This window comes from Manis pentadactyla, chromosome 3 (assembly GCF_030020395.1).
Source record: "Manis pentadactyla isolate mManPen7 chromosome 3, mManPen7.hap1, whole genome shotgun sequence".
In the NCBI taxonomy this organism is placed as follows: Eukaryota; Metazoa; Chordata; class Mammalia; order Pholidota; family Manidae; genus Manis; species Manis pentadactyla.
Genome location: NC_080021.1, coordinates 214537606 through 214555176, shown reverse-complemented (window position 1 = coordinate 214555176; position 17571 = coordinate 214537606). Strand labels below are relative to the sequence as shown.

Sequence of the window (17571 nt, the reverse complement as noted above, 5' to 3'; positions counted from 1 at the left end):
CAGCAGAGGGCAGGCTTCTGGCTGTGTGAAGCCCCTGTCTGAGCCTGTCCAAGGGCGCTTTGCTAGGTCTTCCAGGCCTGACACCTCCACACTGCTTGGGACTTCCAGGGGCCCTCAGGGGCAGTCCTGACCTAATGGCCAGACTCAGAAGCCTGATCTAATCCTGGGGAGGGGAAAGCAGGGTGCCAGCACCAAAGTGCAGACTTCCAGCCCAGGCGTTCTCCATTCCGTCATCCGCATCTGGCCCCACTGTCCTGCCGCTCCGCAGTGCCCACCACGCCCCACATCCTTCCTCCCGGCCGAGTCAGTGTCCCTGCCCTCTAGCGGCCGGAACAGGTTCAGGGGGTGAGGACCCGCTAACCTCCAGGTGCTTTCCCAGGAGGCCTTGGAAAGGATGGGGCCTTTTCCCATCTCTATTTATAGCATCCTAACCATGGCCAGGCCCTTACCCACCCCTACGTCCCAATTTAAATCTTCACCTCCTGAGCGCCACAGAGAACACAAGCCAGCAGAGGCCACGCTGTTCCCCATTGTCCAGAAATGGGTTTTATTCTCAGCCAAGAGACAGCAAGATTGGTAGTGGTCAGAGAACCACACAGCTGCCAGCACAGCACCCCTGCGCTCAAAGGGGGAGAGACAGGAAGGTGGCAGAGGGGGCTGGCTGTCCACAGGCTGGGCATGATAGAGGCTCATTGGGGGTGGCACACTGAAGGGGGATGTCAGGGTGACAATGTTCCCTTGTCACTGGGCCACAAGACTCAGGGACAGCATGGTGATGGATTCCCACCACTAGAGGTGAGGCTGTGGGGGCGTATGTGTGTATGTATATATTTGAGTATTTATAGATATTTATAGGACAGGGCAGGAGCAATACCAGAGAGGGCACAAGTTTTCACCAGCGTCACGCCTGGATATGTCAGCCACCACTACAGCAGACGAAGTCACAGATGAGGGCAAGTTTTGGGGCTGGGGAGCCACTGTCAAGTCACAGAACAGCCATCCAGGCAGGCTTGGAAAGGGAGGTCTCCGAGGAATAGGAGGGATCTGGTTAGAGGTCGAAGGGGGGTCTGGGGCTCTCAGGACGGGACGGACTTGCCTGACCCGATCGGCTGGCAGTTGGACAGAAAGCAGAGAGAATGGGAGAGAGAAGGAGGGAGAGAGCTGGTAAGGCGAGGGCAGCCAAGCCACCAGGGTAGGAGAGGAGGGCAGTGGGGGCAGATGCAGCGGAGGGTGTGGGCAAGGACTCTGGAATGGAGGAGAGGAGAGAGGGAAGGTGGAAGGGAGGAGCTGGAGATGTGGGACCAACGCCACTCCGGGGTCTGAGGTGGAGGAGGGTGGCCCTCCCCGCCACACACTCTGGTCTCACACACACCACCAGGCAGGGCACCCACGGCTCCAGACACGTCCACGGCCCCCTCTGCCTCCCCTCTTCTCTGGCCCCACTGTCTTTCAACCCACTGGCCCAGGGCCACCCCTAGCCTTAGGGAAAATGGAGCCATGAGCCCTGTGCAACAGCCACCAGGCCTGATGGAGAAAAACAGGTGGAAGAACACTGTTTGAGCCAGGAGGGCAGAGCTAACAGGATGGCTGGAGGGAGCACTGCAGGCCCCTCTGGGTGGGCAGCAAGCCCGGAGTCCTGGAGGGACCCTGGGGAGGCAAGGAGGGCAAGCAGCTGGACGCCAGAGGCCACAGGCTTATAAGTCTAAGAGGGGGGCCTCAGCTGGCCGAGGGACCACAGGTCGCGTAGGTGAGGCTGGGCCCTTCCTGCTGGGGAAAAGCAGAAGAGCAAGAGTCAGGCAGGGGCAGAGGGGCAGGTGGATTCATGGGTGAGTTTTGCAGCCCAGCCAGGGGATCTCAGAGCTGACTTGCCCAGGTCAGCAGACACAGCTGTCCCCTTGGCTGAAAAGTGTAGGTCAGCCCTAGGGACAACAGGCCCAGGCCCATGAGCCCATGGGCTGGCTGGGGAGCTTCCCCCAGGGCCAAGGCTGCCACCTTCAGTCGTGCACTAGCAAGTGTGACAATACTAAGGAGGCAGTGGGAGGGGCTGTGGGACCCTGCTGCTCCCGTGTGGCGGGCTCCGGGCTGCTGGGGTGGACAGGATCCATTTCAGGCTTTCAGAATTCACCAAACCAGAGCCTTTGCCCCTGATCACTGCTCAACTGCTGGCAGGAGAGGAGGGGGGATGCTGACTTCCTCTGCCTTAGGCCATATTTCGTTTCTAAAGTTCCCAGGCTGGGAGCCGCTGCTCTGCTGCAGCAGCATGGCTCAGATGGAGGAACAGTGTGGCACTCCCCAGGCTGCAGTTCCAAGGGCTGTGTCTGCCAGGGCCCAGCCTCCCCCGCACAACCCCCTCCACACTCCCTGCTCTACCCCAGAAACCATGAGCTCTCTGCCCTCTCTGATGGCTCCAGGGCACACCCAGGTCTGCCAGCTTGGGCGTGGAGCCTGTCCCAAGAGCTCTCCAGGCTAGGCTCAGCCATGAGATCTTGAGTGGTGGCACTGAGTCCTGAGGCTGGCTGAGAAGGGAGGTGAGAGAGGCAGCTGGCACAAGGTCAGAAGGGGGAGAGAGTAAGTCTGGAACTGCAGAAGGGAGAGGAAGGGGAGCCTGGCTCTGAGGTCCGAGGTATGCCCCCCATCGTGGTGGAGCTGGTGCAGCAGGGGGCAGACACACTGTTCATGCAGCAGGCAGAGAGGCATGTATGTACCTACCATGGCTGATGCTCCTCAGGGATCACTGATAGTGATTCTGAAAGACAGCACGAAATCAACATGGCAGTTCACACGCAGGGGCGGGGAAGGCTGGGGGTGGGAGACACGCACACGCACACGCCCGGGCGTGCACACACATGCTGTGAGGCCCAAGGCCCCGCATGCACACATTGACACACATGCCCACAAACAACTCGCATACACCTCCCTCCCGCTGCGCCACACCCTCACTGGCCGGCACGTGCAGCATGGATCCGGGGCATGCAGCCACTCGGCACACTGAAGCACACGCGTGGGCTGAGTTACAACACAGAAGCTCGCCCGCACATAGGAGGCATTTGCACCAGCTCCCTGCACACTCCTGACTGGTGTGCTCAGAAGGACCACCTGCAATGCTGCATAAGGGACCAGTCTTGCCTTTTCAGGGTCCAGCTGTCATTTCTCCACCCAAGAGCCTTTCATGGCTCCCTACTGCCCACAGCATTAAGTCCCAACAAGCCAAACCCTTCTAGGAACGTTGAAGGTTCTCCAACCTGCCCCCGTACCCAGGGCCATCTCTTCTTATCCTTCCTCATCCTATCTGCATTCTGCTCTGGCCAGAGGCTCTCCTCCTCAGTATCTCATATGAAACCTCTGCTCACACTGCTCCCTATCCAAACGCCAGCATCCCTCCCTTCTCCCGCCAGCTCCCCACCACCTGAGCTTTATCTCAATCAGCCCCCGGACTTCAGTGAAGCCAAGCTGCCTGGAAGCTCCCCAGACAGCTCTCTTCTCAGGCAGGGTCATGACTTGCCAAATGATTCCCGTGTGTTAGCAAGAACTGGCGTTAAAGCAGGTTCCAAATCTTACGGTTCCCACATGTCGCATCTCAGCACAGACCTGGGCATGTCGAATGCCCTTAGGAACCTGAACTCATGTTAGAAGTTAGCCAAGTGCTCCCGGAGCCACATGTGCAGCCAGTGCGGCATCCCTACAGCCACTGTCTCCGGAGAAAGGCAGAATGTTAGGTATCATTTGGAGAAAGGAAAACGAGGCCCTGGGAGGGAAAGTGACTTGCCTAAAGTCCAGGGGCAAACCAGAACCTCTGGACTCCAGTCCAGTGCTCTTGACCAGTGCCATGCTGCCTGCTTTACCCCATCTGCTCTGGCCATCATGTCACTGCTTCATTCTGGGTTCATGGAGGCTAGCCCAGTGGCCCTACCCTCCAGCCATCTGGAAACACAAGTGGATGTCACTGGTCTGATGTGTTCTTCCTCAGAGAATATGGCCAGTGGGAACAGGGCAGACTGAGTTAGACACCAGAGAGCTTCCCTGAAAAGGGGCATGGATCAAGAAGGCAAAGCCAAGGGATGAAGTGGAATCCTTTTCCTGGAAATCTCTGGGAATAGGGCAGCCTTCACCCCCACTTGCCGGTCGAGGCCAGGTAGGGTCAGAGGCAGGGTGAAGGGAGAAAGACATCAGATCACCCGATGGCTCCAGACTCTTTCCTCAGCTGCCCCATGTCCCGCTCCGTGCCTGGGTGCCACTCGCACTCTCTCACACCCGTGTGCACGCCCACACACACATCTCACACCTTGCTGGTCATACAGTCACACCTGGCCTCTGTTCCTGTGGGCTAGAGGCCAGATTCCCCATGTGGGACAGCTCAGAAGAGTCGGGACTGGGAAGGGGGGGCATAAGGGTGGCCCTAAGTGTAAGTGGGCCAAGCCTGCGCATCTGGATAGGATCTGGGTTCAGGCTCTCAGACCTGAGGGAGGCTCGCTAGGGCTGGGAGAGAGAAGCAGAGGACGGGCTGGAGATGGAGGAGCCAGAAGGGGAAAGGAGGAGGGATGCCACGTTGGGGGGAGAGAGAGAGAGGGGTCGAAAAGGAGGGAAGCGCCATGCAAGTGCTGGAAAGAGGGGGGCAGGTGGGATGAGCCCCACAGCCCCCTCCCCAGAAACGACCACCTTCGGACTCAGCGCTCCCTGGGGCAGGCTCCGCCAGCCCCTGGCCACACCTCGCGTGGCTCTGGCACCCACACTCCGAGTGCCCTGGATGCAGAGGGGCAGCTCCGGAGGCCGAGGCAGATACTCCCGCGGCCTGGTCTCCCTCCCGGCCACGCCCTCCCGTTGGCTCTCCCGCCCATTCAGCCCCTACTCACCTGGGGACCCCAGGAGGGGCGCGGTTGGGGCGCGAGGGCACCTGGGGGGGAGGGCCGAAGGGATCAGGGGAAGCCCCCGGCCTGGAGGGCACGGGGGGCGCCCCCCCCAGGGCGGACCCAGCAGGCGGAGGCCCAGGAGCAGGGCCCCGCGACCCGGGCCGGGCTGGGGGTACGGCGGGGGCTCGGCGCTGCGGCGTGGGGCTGGACGTGGGTGACCTGCGGGCGACAGGGAACGCGGGACCACGAGGAGAGGGATGAGCGTCTCCGTCCCGAACTGAGCCCCAGTTCCCAGCCCGGTGCCGGCCACACCCATGCGCGCAAGCCCCGCCGCACGTGCCCGAGATGCGCGCCGCAGCTTCAGCCCCGCCCCCACTGGCTTCAGGGTTCCAGCTCCACCCCGTCCGCAGCCAGCGTTCCAAGGCAAGCCCCACCCCACGACAAGCCCCGCCCCTCTCTAAGCTCCGCCCCTCGCTCCAGATGGGAGCCGCCCCGGGGACGCGGGCGCGCCCCTGCCCGGTCCCGGCCCTCCTCCCGCGGGCCCCGGGCTAGGGGGCTTTGGGGCCGCGGGGGCCGGCCCTGGTACCTGCGTCCGGCCGGTACGCTCTGCACCTGCAGCCAGGAGTCGTCCACGGGCGGGGGCATGGGCGTGCTGACAGTGGTCGTGTTGATGTCGCCGATGATGCTGAGGGCCTCCTTCAGTGCGTGGTACATGCGCAGCATCTCGTCGCGCCTCTGGGCCTGCTCGGCTGACTCCTCCATCAGTGTGTTTTGGTCCCCGCACGAGTACAGGTTGGCCAGCAGCTCCGAGAAGATGAATTCCTTGGTCTGCACAGAGAAGAGGGGGGCTGGGACCTGACACCTGTACGCTCTGCCCACCCAGCTGGGGGACCCGGCTCTGTCACCGCCTAAACTCGGAGGTCTCCCCAGCTTCCCCACCCCTTGCCCTTTTCTCAGATGGTCCAGAGAGGAAAACTGACCTGTTCAAGGTCACAGATCTGGGAGGACACTCAGGGCCTATCATGCAGCCAGGACAGCTGGTTACTCAGCTTTTTTCAGCCTCTGTTTCCTTATTTGTAAAATGGGGGTAGTTACACCCTTTTCAAGGGCTTGCATGCTCCACTGGCCCAAAATAAAGGAGATGAATTAAAAATTTTCTGAGCCCTTGAGTAACAGGTGTAAAAGTGTATCTGGATTGGATGAAGAGTGTTTCTGTGTATAAGGGGTGGGCTAATGTCCATCTTAAAATCCCCAGGTTGTTACCTGGCCTAGGCTCTGGGACATTACTGGCTGAGGCTTTTGATGCCCTAGCCCAGTGTCTCATTTATTCATTATATGTTGAGCACCTACTACACACCAGGCACTTTGTTCCTGTGCACTTTATATTTATTTAGTCCTCAACTCTATTATCCATATTTTACACTTAAGAAAACAGAGGCTCAGAAAGGGTTGTTTTTTTCTCAAAGTAACTCAGGGAATTTGTGACAAAGCCAGGATTCAAACACAGTTAATTTCCTAGGACCATGCTTTTTCACTAAGCCATGGGTGGTAGTGGTTCTGTGGAGTGTGTATTTCAAAACGTGGTCTGGTTCTCAAAAGATGGAGATTCCTAGCCCCTTCTGCAAAACACTTAAACATGCTTAAAACAATCCGAGTGTGTGAATCTACAAAATAATACATGAAGTTCACATTATATTTCTCTTGGATAGCTCTGGTGTGGACTCATACCTCCCTCCCTAGACCCAGTCCTACAGGCCTGGCTTGTGCCTCCCCGACCAATCTGGCTACCAACCTCCCTGGTCCCACAAGAGCACCCTCCCCCACAGGGCAGCACACTCACATTGTTAATCATGAGGTGCATGATGGTCTTAGGCATGAGGTCCCGCACAGTCTTGTTGACAATGGCCATGTATGAGTCCACCAGGTTCCGGATGGTCTCCACCTGCCGCTCCAGCTGTGGGTCCATGGAGTGCATGAAGTTGTCTGAGCCATTCTCCTCGGTCTCACTGGCCTGTCATTGAGAACAGAGAACACCAGGGTGGCTGGGCCCTCAAAGCCTGGGTCCAGGCATCCCCAGGGTCTCAGCCCCTCCGAGGGGGCCTGGAACACAGGCACAGAGAGAAGCCACAGGTCCGAACACACAGACACCAGCTCCGCCATTCACTCTGGGCCCCTGGGCTCTGCCCACTCCAGTGCCTCTCAGGACCCCAGACCCTTGTTCAGTCTTATCTTGGCTCTGACTCTAGTGTCTAGAATTTGCCTCAATTTCCCCTTCTGTAAATTAGGAAAGGACACCTCCAAGGTCTCTTCCTGATTCTAAATGTCTGGTCAGAGTTGCTGCCAAGCTGGAGAAGCCTGACAGAAGGTCAGGGTGGGGCACACTTACTTTCTCCTTGTCCTGGAAGGCCCGCACCACAGCCATAGAAGTTGCCACACCAGCATTGCCGCCACCGCCGCCGCCAGCGAGCACAACGGAAGCAGACACACACACAGAGGAGAAGGGAGGGATTGAGTGAGCCCAGGGCAGGCACCCAACTCTAAGACAACTCTCGACATTGCCATAGTGAAAGGAGGGAGAAAAGCAAGGTCAGCTACAAGTAACCGGCATCTTATAAAGGAGATGGAGTCACACTGTCTGTGGCAGAGGAGGGGTCATGAAAACTGGCACTGGAGAAGGATGGGAGGAAGGCTTAGCTCTGATCCTGCTCCAGGGCAAGTAGGGGGAGGTTCTCTGCTAGAGACATAGGGCATGCCTTGGCATCACTGAGGATGGTGTCCCAGGAGACCCTGTTAGAAGCAGCTTGCCCTTCCCTTCCCTGCCACTCACCCCAACACGCTCAGGGTACACGCCAGCTCTCAGGAAGGAGGCCTTCCAGCTATCCACCTCCTCCTGTGTCTCACAGGCCAGTTCCAGCTGCCTATAATCCTTGTAGACATTCCTGTAAGAAGGGGCAGGTGGTGAGGGGAGGCGGAGCGCAGGTCCTTCCCTTGTGGTGGTTATGGGCATGCAAGGACTGGGGTAATCCCTCCTGGGGGTCAGTCCTGGTTTTCTAATTTCTGAACTGTGTAACCCTGGGCAAGTCCCTTCCTCTCTCCAAGCCTCAGTTTCCTCATCTGGATAATGGGTTAATGGTAACAATTCTTGCCTCCTACAGTTCTGGTGAGGATTCCTGGAAATGAGCAGTAAAATGCTCTATCAAAAAGGGACTGAGCCCTCACAAAAGGGGCATCCATAACAGTGCAGTTCCTGGCTTGGGTCTCAGCCCCCACTGGCCCCCTCCCTGGTCTCTGGGGACTCTCTCCTGGCAGCTGTGCTGAGCTCTCATCTCTGAGCGGGAGGGAGCCAGCCCTGGGTTGGTAGGTGGGAGGCTTGGTGTTGCCACTGGCCCCGCTGGACACTGAGTGACACGAGAAGAGGACCAAGTCTGAGGGCGCTCTTCTCTGTCCCCAGGGCCCGGCAGTGTCCTATGCAGAGCAGGCGCCGGCCAAGTGACAGCGGTAGGACAGGAGGGAGGGAGGAAAGGGGAGGGGGTGGAAGCAGGACCGAGACTGTGACATAAAATCTAGCACAGAGCAGGAACTCAATAAATATTTGTCAAGTGAACGATTCGCTGTGGGGCTTGAGGCAGGTCCCTCTCCTTTCTGGGTCTGTGGGCTCAGGGAGGGCGGGTTGGGGCTGGCAGAGCCCGGGGCCCCACGGCCCTGGCAGGGGGCGGGCAGGCACCTCTGCTCCGTGTTGAAGAGAGCAAAGACATGCTTGCTGGACATGAAGCCCTTCTCCACGTCCCGCAGTTTCAGGTTGTCCACGGACAGCATGTATTTCTTCTCTTTCTCCTGTGGGTAGAGGTAGGAGCCACGGGTGAGGTTGGTACCGTTTCCTGCCACACCTCTCTCCCTAAGACCGCTTCGTGCCAGGGGGTGCCTGAGGCTGTGGACGCCCGGAGTGGACCCAAGCTTCTGGGCGTCAGCCCCTTCGCATTGCATGGGTGCTGTCAGATGATGGCCTGTCAATGGAGCCCTGGGCTTGCTGGGCACGCCCGGCTCCCAGTGGTGCTGAAGCCATTCCTACCACCTCTGTGTACATGCCAGAGGCCAAGAGCTCAGGGTGGCTCCCCCATCACACCCCGAGCAGGCCCTGGATGCAGTCCAGACCTCCTCCATCCTGGGACTCCACACTTGAGCTTCTCTCACCCTGGGCCTGGCCGCTGGGGCCTGCTTTGGATAAACTCTGATTTCATTTCCTGACTGTAAAGACAAGGAAGGGGGGGCCACCAGCCCAGTGGCTTTAAAGGCCTGGTCAAGCCCACTCCCCATGGCTGCCCACATGTGAGCAATCTGGTGCCCAGCACAAGCCTGGAGATGGTGAGTGTGTATACGTGCAGCACGTTGTAGTTGTGTGTCTGTGCGAACACATGCAAACTTCAGCACACGTCCTATCATCACAGTGTGGATGGGTGTGGGTGTGCACACGTGTGCCTGAGGAGGTGCCCAGCAAGGCTGCACGTCTGTGTGGGCATGTCTGTATGTCAGTGAGGATGCGTGCCACTTTTGTACATGTCTGTTTTCATGAATGTGCCTGTGGGACGCGTACTGTGGGTACATATATTTACGTGCATGTGGTTTGTAATAGGCTGAATATGTTTAGTTTTTCTGTAGTTGTCTGGAAGGAGTTATGTTTATCTGTGGATGGGCGTATGGGGCCAGGTCTATGTGCACACGACTCTGTGCCTGGTGTGGGCTGTCATGTGTCTGTAGGCTGTTGTGTTCAGGGGAGGGGCTCAGGGGTCTTCAGAAGAGGTGCCCCCAGGATGGGGCTCTGGGAGGAGGGGCAGGGTTTCTGTTGCTGGTACCACACTTGCCCACCCAACACCACAGGACCTATGCCAGGGGTCCGGTGGGGGTGTCTATACTGGTCTCAGGGACTCGGGGCTTCAACATGAGCCTTGCCCAGGATTTCAGGTGGGGGGCGGGTTTAGGAGGACCCTGCTCCCCCTGTTCTGGCGTCATCTTGCCCACTTCCCTCTGGCCCCCCACCCGCTTGGCCAGTCTGGCCACATAAAGCCCTCTTTATGCCAGGCGGGTGGCTACAAGCCCCAGAGGGCGGCTGGGGGAGGAGAGGAGGAAGTTGCACACGCGGCGGGGAACATCTGGAAGCGTTCGAGGGAGGCCCGCCGCCACCGCCGGGCGCTCTGGGGTTGGACACTAGGTAGGAGCGGCCTCCTCCCCTCACCCCTCCCTTCCTGCTGGCCGGCCCCCTCCCCAGGCCCCTCCTCCCTCGCCGCAGCTCCGCTCACCCCTGCCACGTCAAAGGAGGCAGAAGGGGAGTCGGGAGCAGAGAGGGGACCACGGGCCGGCTGGGCTGGGGCAGGGAGCCTTGATCGCCAGGAGATGGGCCGAAGCTCCCACCCGATGGACAGACGCTGCTGCCTGGACGGACCAGCGGACACCTCCACTCCGTCTACCCAGTGTTTAGACTATCTGTTCAGGACTCCCAAATTGTACAGTAGTCTGCACATTGGTTAGGCTGGGCTGGGTTAGACCCTCGGCGCCGCTGGAGAGCTGGACTGACCCCCGCCCGCCATCCCAGAACCGGAGCCTGGAGCTGGGGCAGGGGGCTTGGTGGGGCACGGGGTGGGCTGGGAGGAGGTGCAGAGGGATGGGGGTGCCACCCTGCTGTGGGATGGGGAGGGGCGCTGCTGGGTGTCGGAGGAAGACTGAGAAGGTGGGGGTCAGTGAGGCTGGGGCTGTGCGAGGCCGCCTGTCTGCCTAAAGGGCCACCCCAGGCCCAAAGACCAGCGGCCGGAGGACGGGCGGGGAAGGGGGACAGGTCACACTCCCCCGAGCTCAGACCACCTCCTTGTCCCCAGCTGTTCTAGTGCAAAACTCCACTCACACCCAGCACACACACAACCTCAACAACTTGACATGCACAGCCCACCACTCAGGCACATACATCCCCTCACCCAAATCTTCAGGCACACACCCATGCCCCAAGCACACGCACATCACAAGTGTTTGCACGCGTACGCACACAACACGGACGCACAGCCCCTCACAATGGAAGGCTGTGCCACCCGCCTGGGGTCACACCTCAAGCACACATGGCTGCCCCCAAACACACATACAGACCCTCATATACTAGATGCTTACACTGCAAACACTGTCCCACAAAACACCCCCACACAACATCCCCAAGCCTCACTTACCCCCACCCCCCACTCACTGCCCCCCCTGACGACTCAACACCAGCCTTCACAAACAAACAGCTAAACTCAAATGTACACACAAGGTCCAACAAAGACCCCTCCAACCCAATGGGGTACAGGGGGTTCCTGCCAGATATACTGTCCCTCCCCCACAGTGAAGCCAGTGGCTGGCCCTCAGCTGCAGGTCACACTGTCCCCTGGCCCTGTGTGAGGAGCCCCAGCATAAGAGCAGCAGGAGTTGTGGGGCCAGCAGTCAGCACCCCCAGCCCATGGGGGGCATCTAGGGAGCCTGCCTGGGCAGCAGAGCAGGAAGCAACCCCCCCCCCACCGCGCCACCTCACACACCATCCCTTCCAGGGGCCCCATGCTCAGGGAGAGGCCAGGGTTGGGGTAATGAGGTCCAGATGGCTTAGCACCCCCGCCAGTGACGACAGAGGGCCTGGCCCAAGGTAGGGAGGGGGGCCCTGCCTCAAGCGACTTGGCAGAAACAGGGATCAAGGAGGGGGCTTGACGATCAAAATCCCAGGGCCCCATCCCAAGCCCCGACCCCACTGGCAGCACCCTCTCCTCCAACAGGAAGGAGAGAGTCCCTTCCCCCACTCTGTGGCCAGCTGGAGTTCATTACCACAAGCCCCCACCCTATCCCCAGCCCTCCCCATTCTCTCTGGTCACCTCTGGAATCCAGATGTGGAAGCCAAACACACTCATTCTTAAAGGAGACCAGCGGCAGAGGAAGGAGGTGGTGGGATTCTACGTGCCCCTGTGGGCCGGGATGGTTGCTGTGTGGAGCCTCTGCAGGGCCCCATCGCTCCTGGCCCCGCAGCCTGGAGGCACCCTGGGTATCTCCCTTGGGCTCCTGGGGTCTGAGGGACTGGGGTGCAGGAGTTAACATGGTGTCTGGCAGCTGGACTCGTGTGTCACAGGCCTGTGGGGGCCACAGAGGCGGCAGCACGCCCTAGAGTGGGAAAACAGGAAGGCCGCAGGGCTGGTGGGGTGAGGGAGGGGTGCCTAGCACCCCTGCCTATCCTCTTCATGGTGTCAGCCCCAGGATCCCCAGTCCTGCCAAACCATCCTCTCCAGCTGGCCTGGGTGGCTCTCCAGGACTGTCTGCTTCTGATCCTTGCAGTCCACCTCTACCCAAAGTCTTTGATGGGATTTTTAAAACTCCTGTTGGGTGGTTCAGTCCATTCCAAGCCCATGTAGAATACGAGCCTGACTCTGGCCACCAGCCAGACTCCTTGATGACCAGTGGCCCTTTACTCACCTCATCGTCCTTGTACCAGGACAGATTCTCAGCAGTCAGCACAAACCAATACTCCTTGGAGCCCCCCTTCATGATGCCAATGTTGTTGATGGTCAGCCAGCCCTTCCGAATGACCTGGAGGGTGAGGGGAAAGGAGATCAGTGGGCAGAGGCCAGGATTCCCCACGGGGGATGGGGTGGCAAGGAAAGGCCCTCAAAGGCCTGGCCAGTCAGGGAGGGGGGGCCAGACCTATCCTGTTTGAACTACAAGTGACCAGAGAGGAAGGTAGAGGTCAGCTCAGGATAACGGGCCTTCTGACAGGGAGGTCAGAGTAGGGGACCAGTGATGTTGGTAGGGAAGAGCTCCCCACCACTGACTGTGTGCAAGCAGAGTACAGGGAGCTGCCTGGTCTGGGGCTGAACACGTCAAAGGAGTGTCTTTTCAGCTAAAGATCCAATTTATTCTAAGATTTGTTCTGACCTCAGGGACTTTGCACATGATGGCTGTTGCCTCTGCCTAGGAAGTACTTCTCCTGTTGCCTGACAAGTTCCTTCTCATCTCTGGGTATCAGCTCAGAAGTCACATTCTCAGGCAGGCCCTCCCTAGCCCCTAGTATAAGTCAGGATCCCCATTATAATCTTTCTTCAGACATGGCTGGGATTTTTAATCAGTGTGTGAGAGAGAGAAAGAGAGAAAGAAAGATTATTTGTTGATGTCACCCTGTTTTGCTAAATTGTGAACTCTCTTGCTCTTTGGTGTTTCTCAGCACCTTGAAGTGTCCTTGACAGATGGTAAGTGATCAATAAATATCTGTGGCATGAATACATGAAAGCTATGAGAACCTTTGGCCTCGGACCCTGGGGTAGGGTGGGATGGAGTGGGTGGGGGAAGGGGCTGAGCACTAATTGCCTAGGGCCTTCAACTCCAGGAAGGCCCAGAGTAACAGGCAAAGATCTCTTCTCACAGCAGGAGACAACAGTCCCAGGACTGTCCTGAGCCATCACCACACACCACAGGTCGTGGATTCTACCCCAAGGCCAGGGCCACTAACCAGACCCTGTTGGTGAGTTCATACAGAGAAGACTGAAGCAGCCTGGGGCTGGCAGGAAAGTTCCCTGGGGTCAGGCCTGCTTTTGAGACCCTAACAGCCCTGCTGGAACCTTCCTTCAGCCTCCCTGGCTTCCCAGAGAACCTTGCAAGAATCCAAGTCACGCAGAGGATCAGTAGCTGAGGAGCTGCCTGAGCCATTAACAGGGACATGACAGCCAGGTGCCCCATGACCCTCTCCCACCCTGTCCAGGTTCCCTGAAGATCTTCTCAGTGTCTTGTCACTACCTTTGGAATTGAGTCCAAATGCCATAGCCTTGCGCTGCACATCCCAGGATCTGACCAACAGACCCTGACACCCTGCTCCCTGACTGACTTGCATGCCTTTGTCCTCCCTTGGCCACCCCCAACTCTGCCCTTCTCCCTGCTCATCCCAAACCCCCTTCCCGAGCCCTTGCACCAGGGACCCCCTCCCCTCCCACTCCCACCCTGGCAGTTGCAAACACCTGGGTCCTGACTGCAGGCCCAGGCCTCCAAGGGGCAGAGCCAGGGTCTGCCTTCTGTCCAGGGACCAGCACAGTGTAGGCATTCAGTGAGTGTTCGCTGAACCAAAATGCCCTGGAATATTTCATCCATTAATTTCTTCATTCTATTGAGCACCAACTACATGCCAGGCACTAGGCTGGGGACTGAGGATTTACTGATGAACAAGATGGACCCAGCCCTTGCCTTTGTGGGGTTTGAGAGAGAAAAATAAAAAGCCAATAATCATGCCAACCCTAGAAAATAACTAAGAAACCAGAGCCTCTGGAAAAGCTCAGACTCCGGCTCGGGTGTGCAGCTGGGGTGGAGAAGTGATGGTCCAGCAAAGACCTGAAGGACAGACAGGTGAGGAGGGACTTGTCTCTTGACATTTCATTCATCTTTTTACTCAACTCTCTGGTAGTGATGGCTGGCTTAAAGACATGTTTCTCTCCCACCCCTCCCTTCCTCCCTCCCTCCATCCAATAGATATTTAAGGAGCACCTACCCAGTGCCAGGCCCCTGCCAGGCATTTTCACCCACCCCAGCCCACATGGTCTGCCTCTGCCTGAAGTAGATGCTTAGCTCATGCGCACTGACAGACAGGTGGATGGGACTCTATGTGAGGCTAGGCCTTGCCTCTGGCCTGAGAGCATGCGTGGACACTCATGTGCTGGTGTGTGCAAGCAGCTCAAGCCAAAGGGTGCCCTCCTGCCCCTGCACATCCCCACCACAGATAGGCCCCCTCCTCCCCCTCACTACACAAACCAAGAGCCCCCGTCCTGGTACTTACCAGAATCTCATCCTGCAAAGAGGTAACCATAGCAACCACGAGAAGCATCGGGAGAGAGGAGAGAGGGTTACTGAGGCAGAGTGGGAGGCTTGTGGCTGGTAGCTGACAGGCTCCCTGGCCCCTGTGGGACCCTTCCCTTCAGGGGAGGGGGCTCTCAGAGCTTGGTGTTCATCCGGCACCCTCCATCCCTCGGGCTGCGGCACTAGGGTCCACTCACCTGATTCCCTGAAGCCTTCTTCTTGTTCATCTGGTTGCTCCTCTGCTGAGCACTAATGGAGGAAGTGGGAAGCATCTCAGAACCCCTCCTCTCAAGAAGCCTAGCTTCATGGCACCTGCTCAGTGGGCACTGGACCCAGAGGGTTAACCCAGCAGGATTGCGTCCCACTATACACACTCATGCGAGGCGTCCCCTTCTCTGCCAGGGAGTACTCACTTGGCAAAGCCTATGAAGTCCTCATGGTTAGTGTTCATGTAAGCCAGCTCAATATCGATGAGGAGCATGACCTTCAAGGATACACACGTTAGCAGGCAAGTGGAAAAGGTACCACAGTGTTTTACAATGCACGAAAAGCTGGGGGAAACATACTTGCAGAATCCATAATAAATAGATCCATAGTCCACAATATATAAATGCATCCATAATAGCAGCCGTAATAAGTAAGAAGCTCCAACAAATCAATAAACAAAAGACAAGAAACACAAATCAAAGTAGTCAAAAGACATGACTGGGTAATTCATAGAAGAAATGCTCACCTCATCCATTGAGAAATACAAGTTAAAACAATAAGACCCTTTTCTAACCTATAAAATTGTTAATAAATATTGATACGACCAGTATGGGCACAGTTGTGGGAAGGTGAATTCTCTCAACTGGTGGAAATGTAAATTAGCCTCACCTTCTTGGAGGGCAATCTGGCAATATTTGAACAACATTAAAATGCATATATTCATTTCTAGAAATATACCTCATAGAAAAACTCATCAAGTAAGCAAAGCACCAGGGTGTTCAGTGTAGTGTGGTTTATAATGGAGAAAAGTTGGGAACATCAGATGAAACTGATTATGGTATCACCTAAATAATAAAGCTCTCTACACCGTTCCAGAGAATGAGGACAATTTCCAGGTTCTGGTTTGGGAAGATCCCCACGGCAACTGATGAAGCGCGATGGGATTTGTCACTGAGTCGTGATCCTGACGTCCCTGAGGCACACCGCCAGGGTCCTGACCCAGGCCCCGCCGCGGCCTGGGAGCCTGTCCGCACTGAGCCTCAGGTTCCCCAAGGGAAGCTTCCTGCCTCACAGGAGCGGCGAAGACGCAATGGGATGGGGCGGGTCACGCGTCTGACTTGTACTAGGGTGCTCAGCAGACGTTAGCGGCTACAATTATCTTCAGAGAAAAAGGTAGGGCACACAGCAGGGGTGCAGGCTTTCAGATTAGGATGGAATCTGGGGTCTGTATGTGCTAGAAAAAAGTGCGGGAAGGGGACACACCAAACTGTTAATGAGGGTTATTTTGTGGGAGGGACTCGGGGGTGGGGAAGAGTAGATGGAGGAACACTATTGTAACTTAATTACTCCTATACTGATTGAATATTTTATTGAGTATTTACCACTTCTGTAATTAAAAAGAGACCCATAAGAATTTTAAAAACACAATGTCAACAACAATCACGTGATTGGAGATGACATCACTGTGATGTGTAGGGGTGGAGGCTGGGAACTGGGGGCCAGGGGTGGGTTTAGACCCAAGGACGACAGAGAGATGGCCTGGGAAAAGGGGGCTGGCCGGTGAGCCTTGTGGGGACCGCGAAGGAGCCTGCCGGGTTCACCTCCCGCCAGTGTGGGCGGTGCTCCGTGACGATGTTTGTGATGAAATGAATGACTATCTAATAAAAGACTACCTGAAAGGAAGAGGGGGTGATTAGGAGGGCGTAGGGTAACCCAGAGAAGCAGCAGACAGACAGGCCTAACTGGAGGCCGGACTGCCGGAGAAGTGAGAAGCGGAGAGTGGGATGTAAAACGGGGCAGCTGCCGTGGAAACGGTACGGCAGCTCCTCAAAACATCAAACATGGAGTTACCGTATGACCCGGCAATCCCGTTTCTGGGAATATACCCCAAAGAACTGAAAACAGGATCTCAAGGAGATTATTTGTACACTAATTTTCACAGAAGCATGACTCACGCTAGCCAAAAGGTAGAAACAACCAAAATGGGTAAACAAAATGTGGTCTATGTGTACAACAGACTATTATTCCGTTGTGTGACGTGGATGAACCTTGGAAACATTATGCTAAGTGAGAAAAGCCAGAAACGGAAGGACAAATGTCATATGCTTCCACTTACGTGAGGTCCCCAGAGTGGTTAAATTCATAGTGACAGAAAGTAGAATGGTGGGCACCAGGGACGGGGGTGGGGGCAGGGGAGATGGGGAGTCGCTAATGGAGACAGAGCTTCCTTTGGGAAGATGAAAATGTTCTGGAGCTGAATGGAGGGGAAGGCGGCATAACAATGTGAAGGTACTTAACCCATTAAACTGTGCACTTAAAAAAGTTACAATAGTAAGTTTTATGCTATATATATTTTCCCACATTGAAAAAGAGAGAAGCAGGGAGTTTGTATGAGGAGCGAAACATAAGGGAGACTGAGACAGAAGAGACGAAACGGGAAGGAGGTAAGCACGGGGACAGGGGTGACAGGCCAGGGAAGAAGGGGCGGCGCTGCGGGCTCACCTGCTCCTTGGTGCGACCCTCACGCTCCCGGATGTGGGTGGTCACGATGCGCTCCATCTCCTCCCGCAGCCGCGGGTACTGCTGGAGCTGGGGAAGGGCGGGAGGGGAGAAAGCCACGTACACAGGGGGCCTGGGCGGGGAGCAACCGCGCCCCACACAGTCCGGGGACCCAGGGGCCTGGGGC

The 17571-nt window shown here is 57.1% G+C and overlaps 1 protein-coding gene across 25 annotated transcripts in view; it reads right to left on the bottom strand.

Moving 5' to 3' along the window:
• Positions 1–518: 518 nt before the first annotated feature.
• DNM1 (dynamin 1) overlaps positions 519–17571 on the bottom strand; it is a 41508-nt gene continuing 24455 nt past the window's right edge. For 2 of the 25 annotated variants that reach the window (XM_036913783.2, XM_036913778.2), the window contains exons 11-23: positions 17388–17474; positions 15092–15162; positions 14876–14927; positions 14659–14670; positions 12318–12431; positions 8572–8681; positions 7675–7786; positions 7234–7245; positions 6688–6858; positions 5434–5675; positions 4851–5066; positions 2710–2746; positions 519–2580 (exon numbers count right to left, since the gene is read on the bottom strand). In XM_036913783.2, the coding sequence (XP_036769678.1) occupies positions 2725–2746; positions 4851–5066; positions 5434–5675; positions 6688–6858; positions 7234–7245; positions 7675–7786; positions 8572–8681; positions 12318–12431; positions 14659–14670; positions 14876–14927; positions 15092–15162; positions 17388–17474 (1221 nt within the window). In that variant the 3' untranslated portion in view covers positions 519–2580; positions 2710–2724. Of the gene's footprint in view, positions 2581–2709; positions 2747–4846; positions 5067–5433; positions 5676–6687; positions 6859–7233; positions 7246–7674; positions 7787–8571; positions 8682–12317; positions 12432–14658; positions 14671–14875; positions 14928–15091; positions 15163–17387; positions 17475–17571 lie in introns of all 25 variants that reach the window. The other 23 variants (XM_036913769.2, XM_036913772.2, XM_036913773.2 and 20 more) reach the window with 18 other exon arrangements.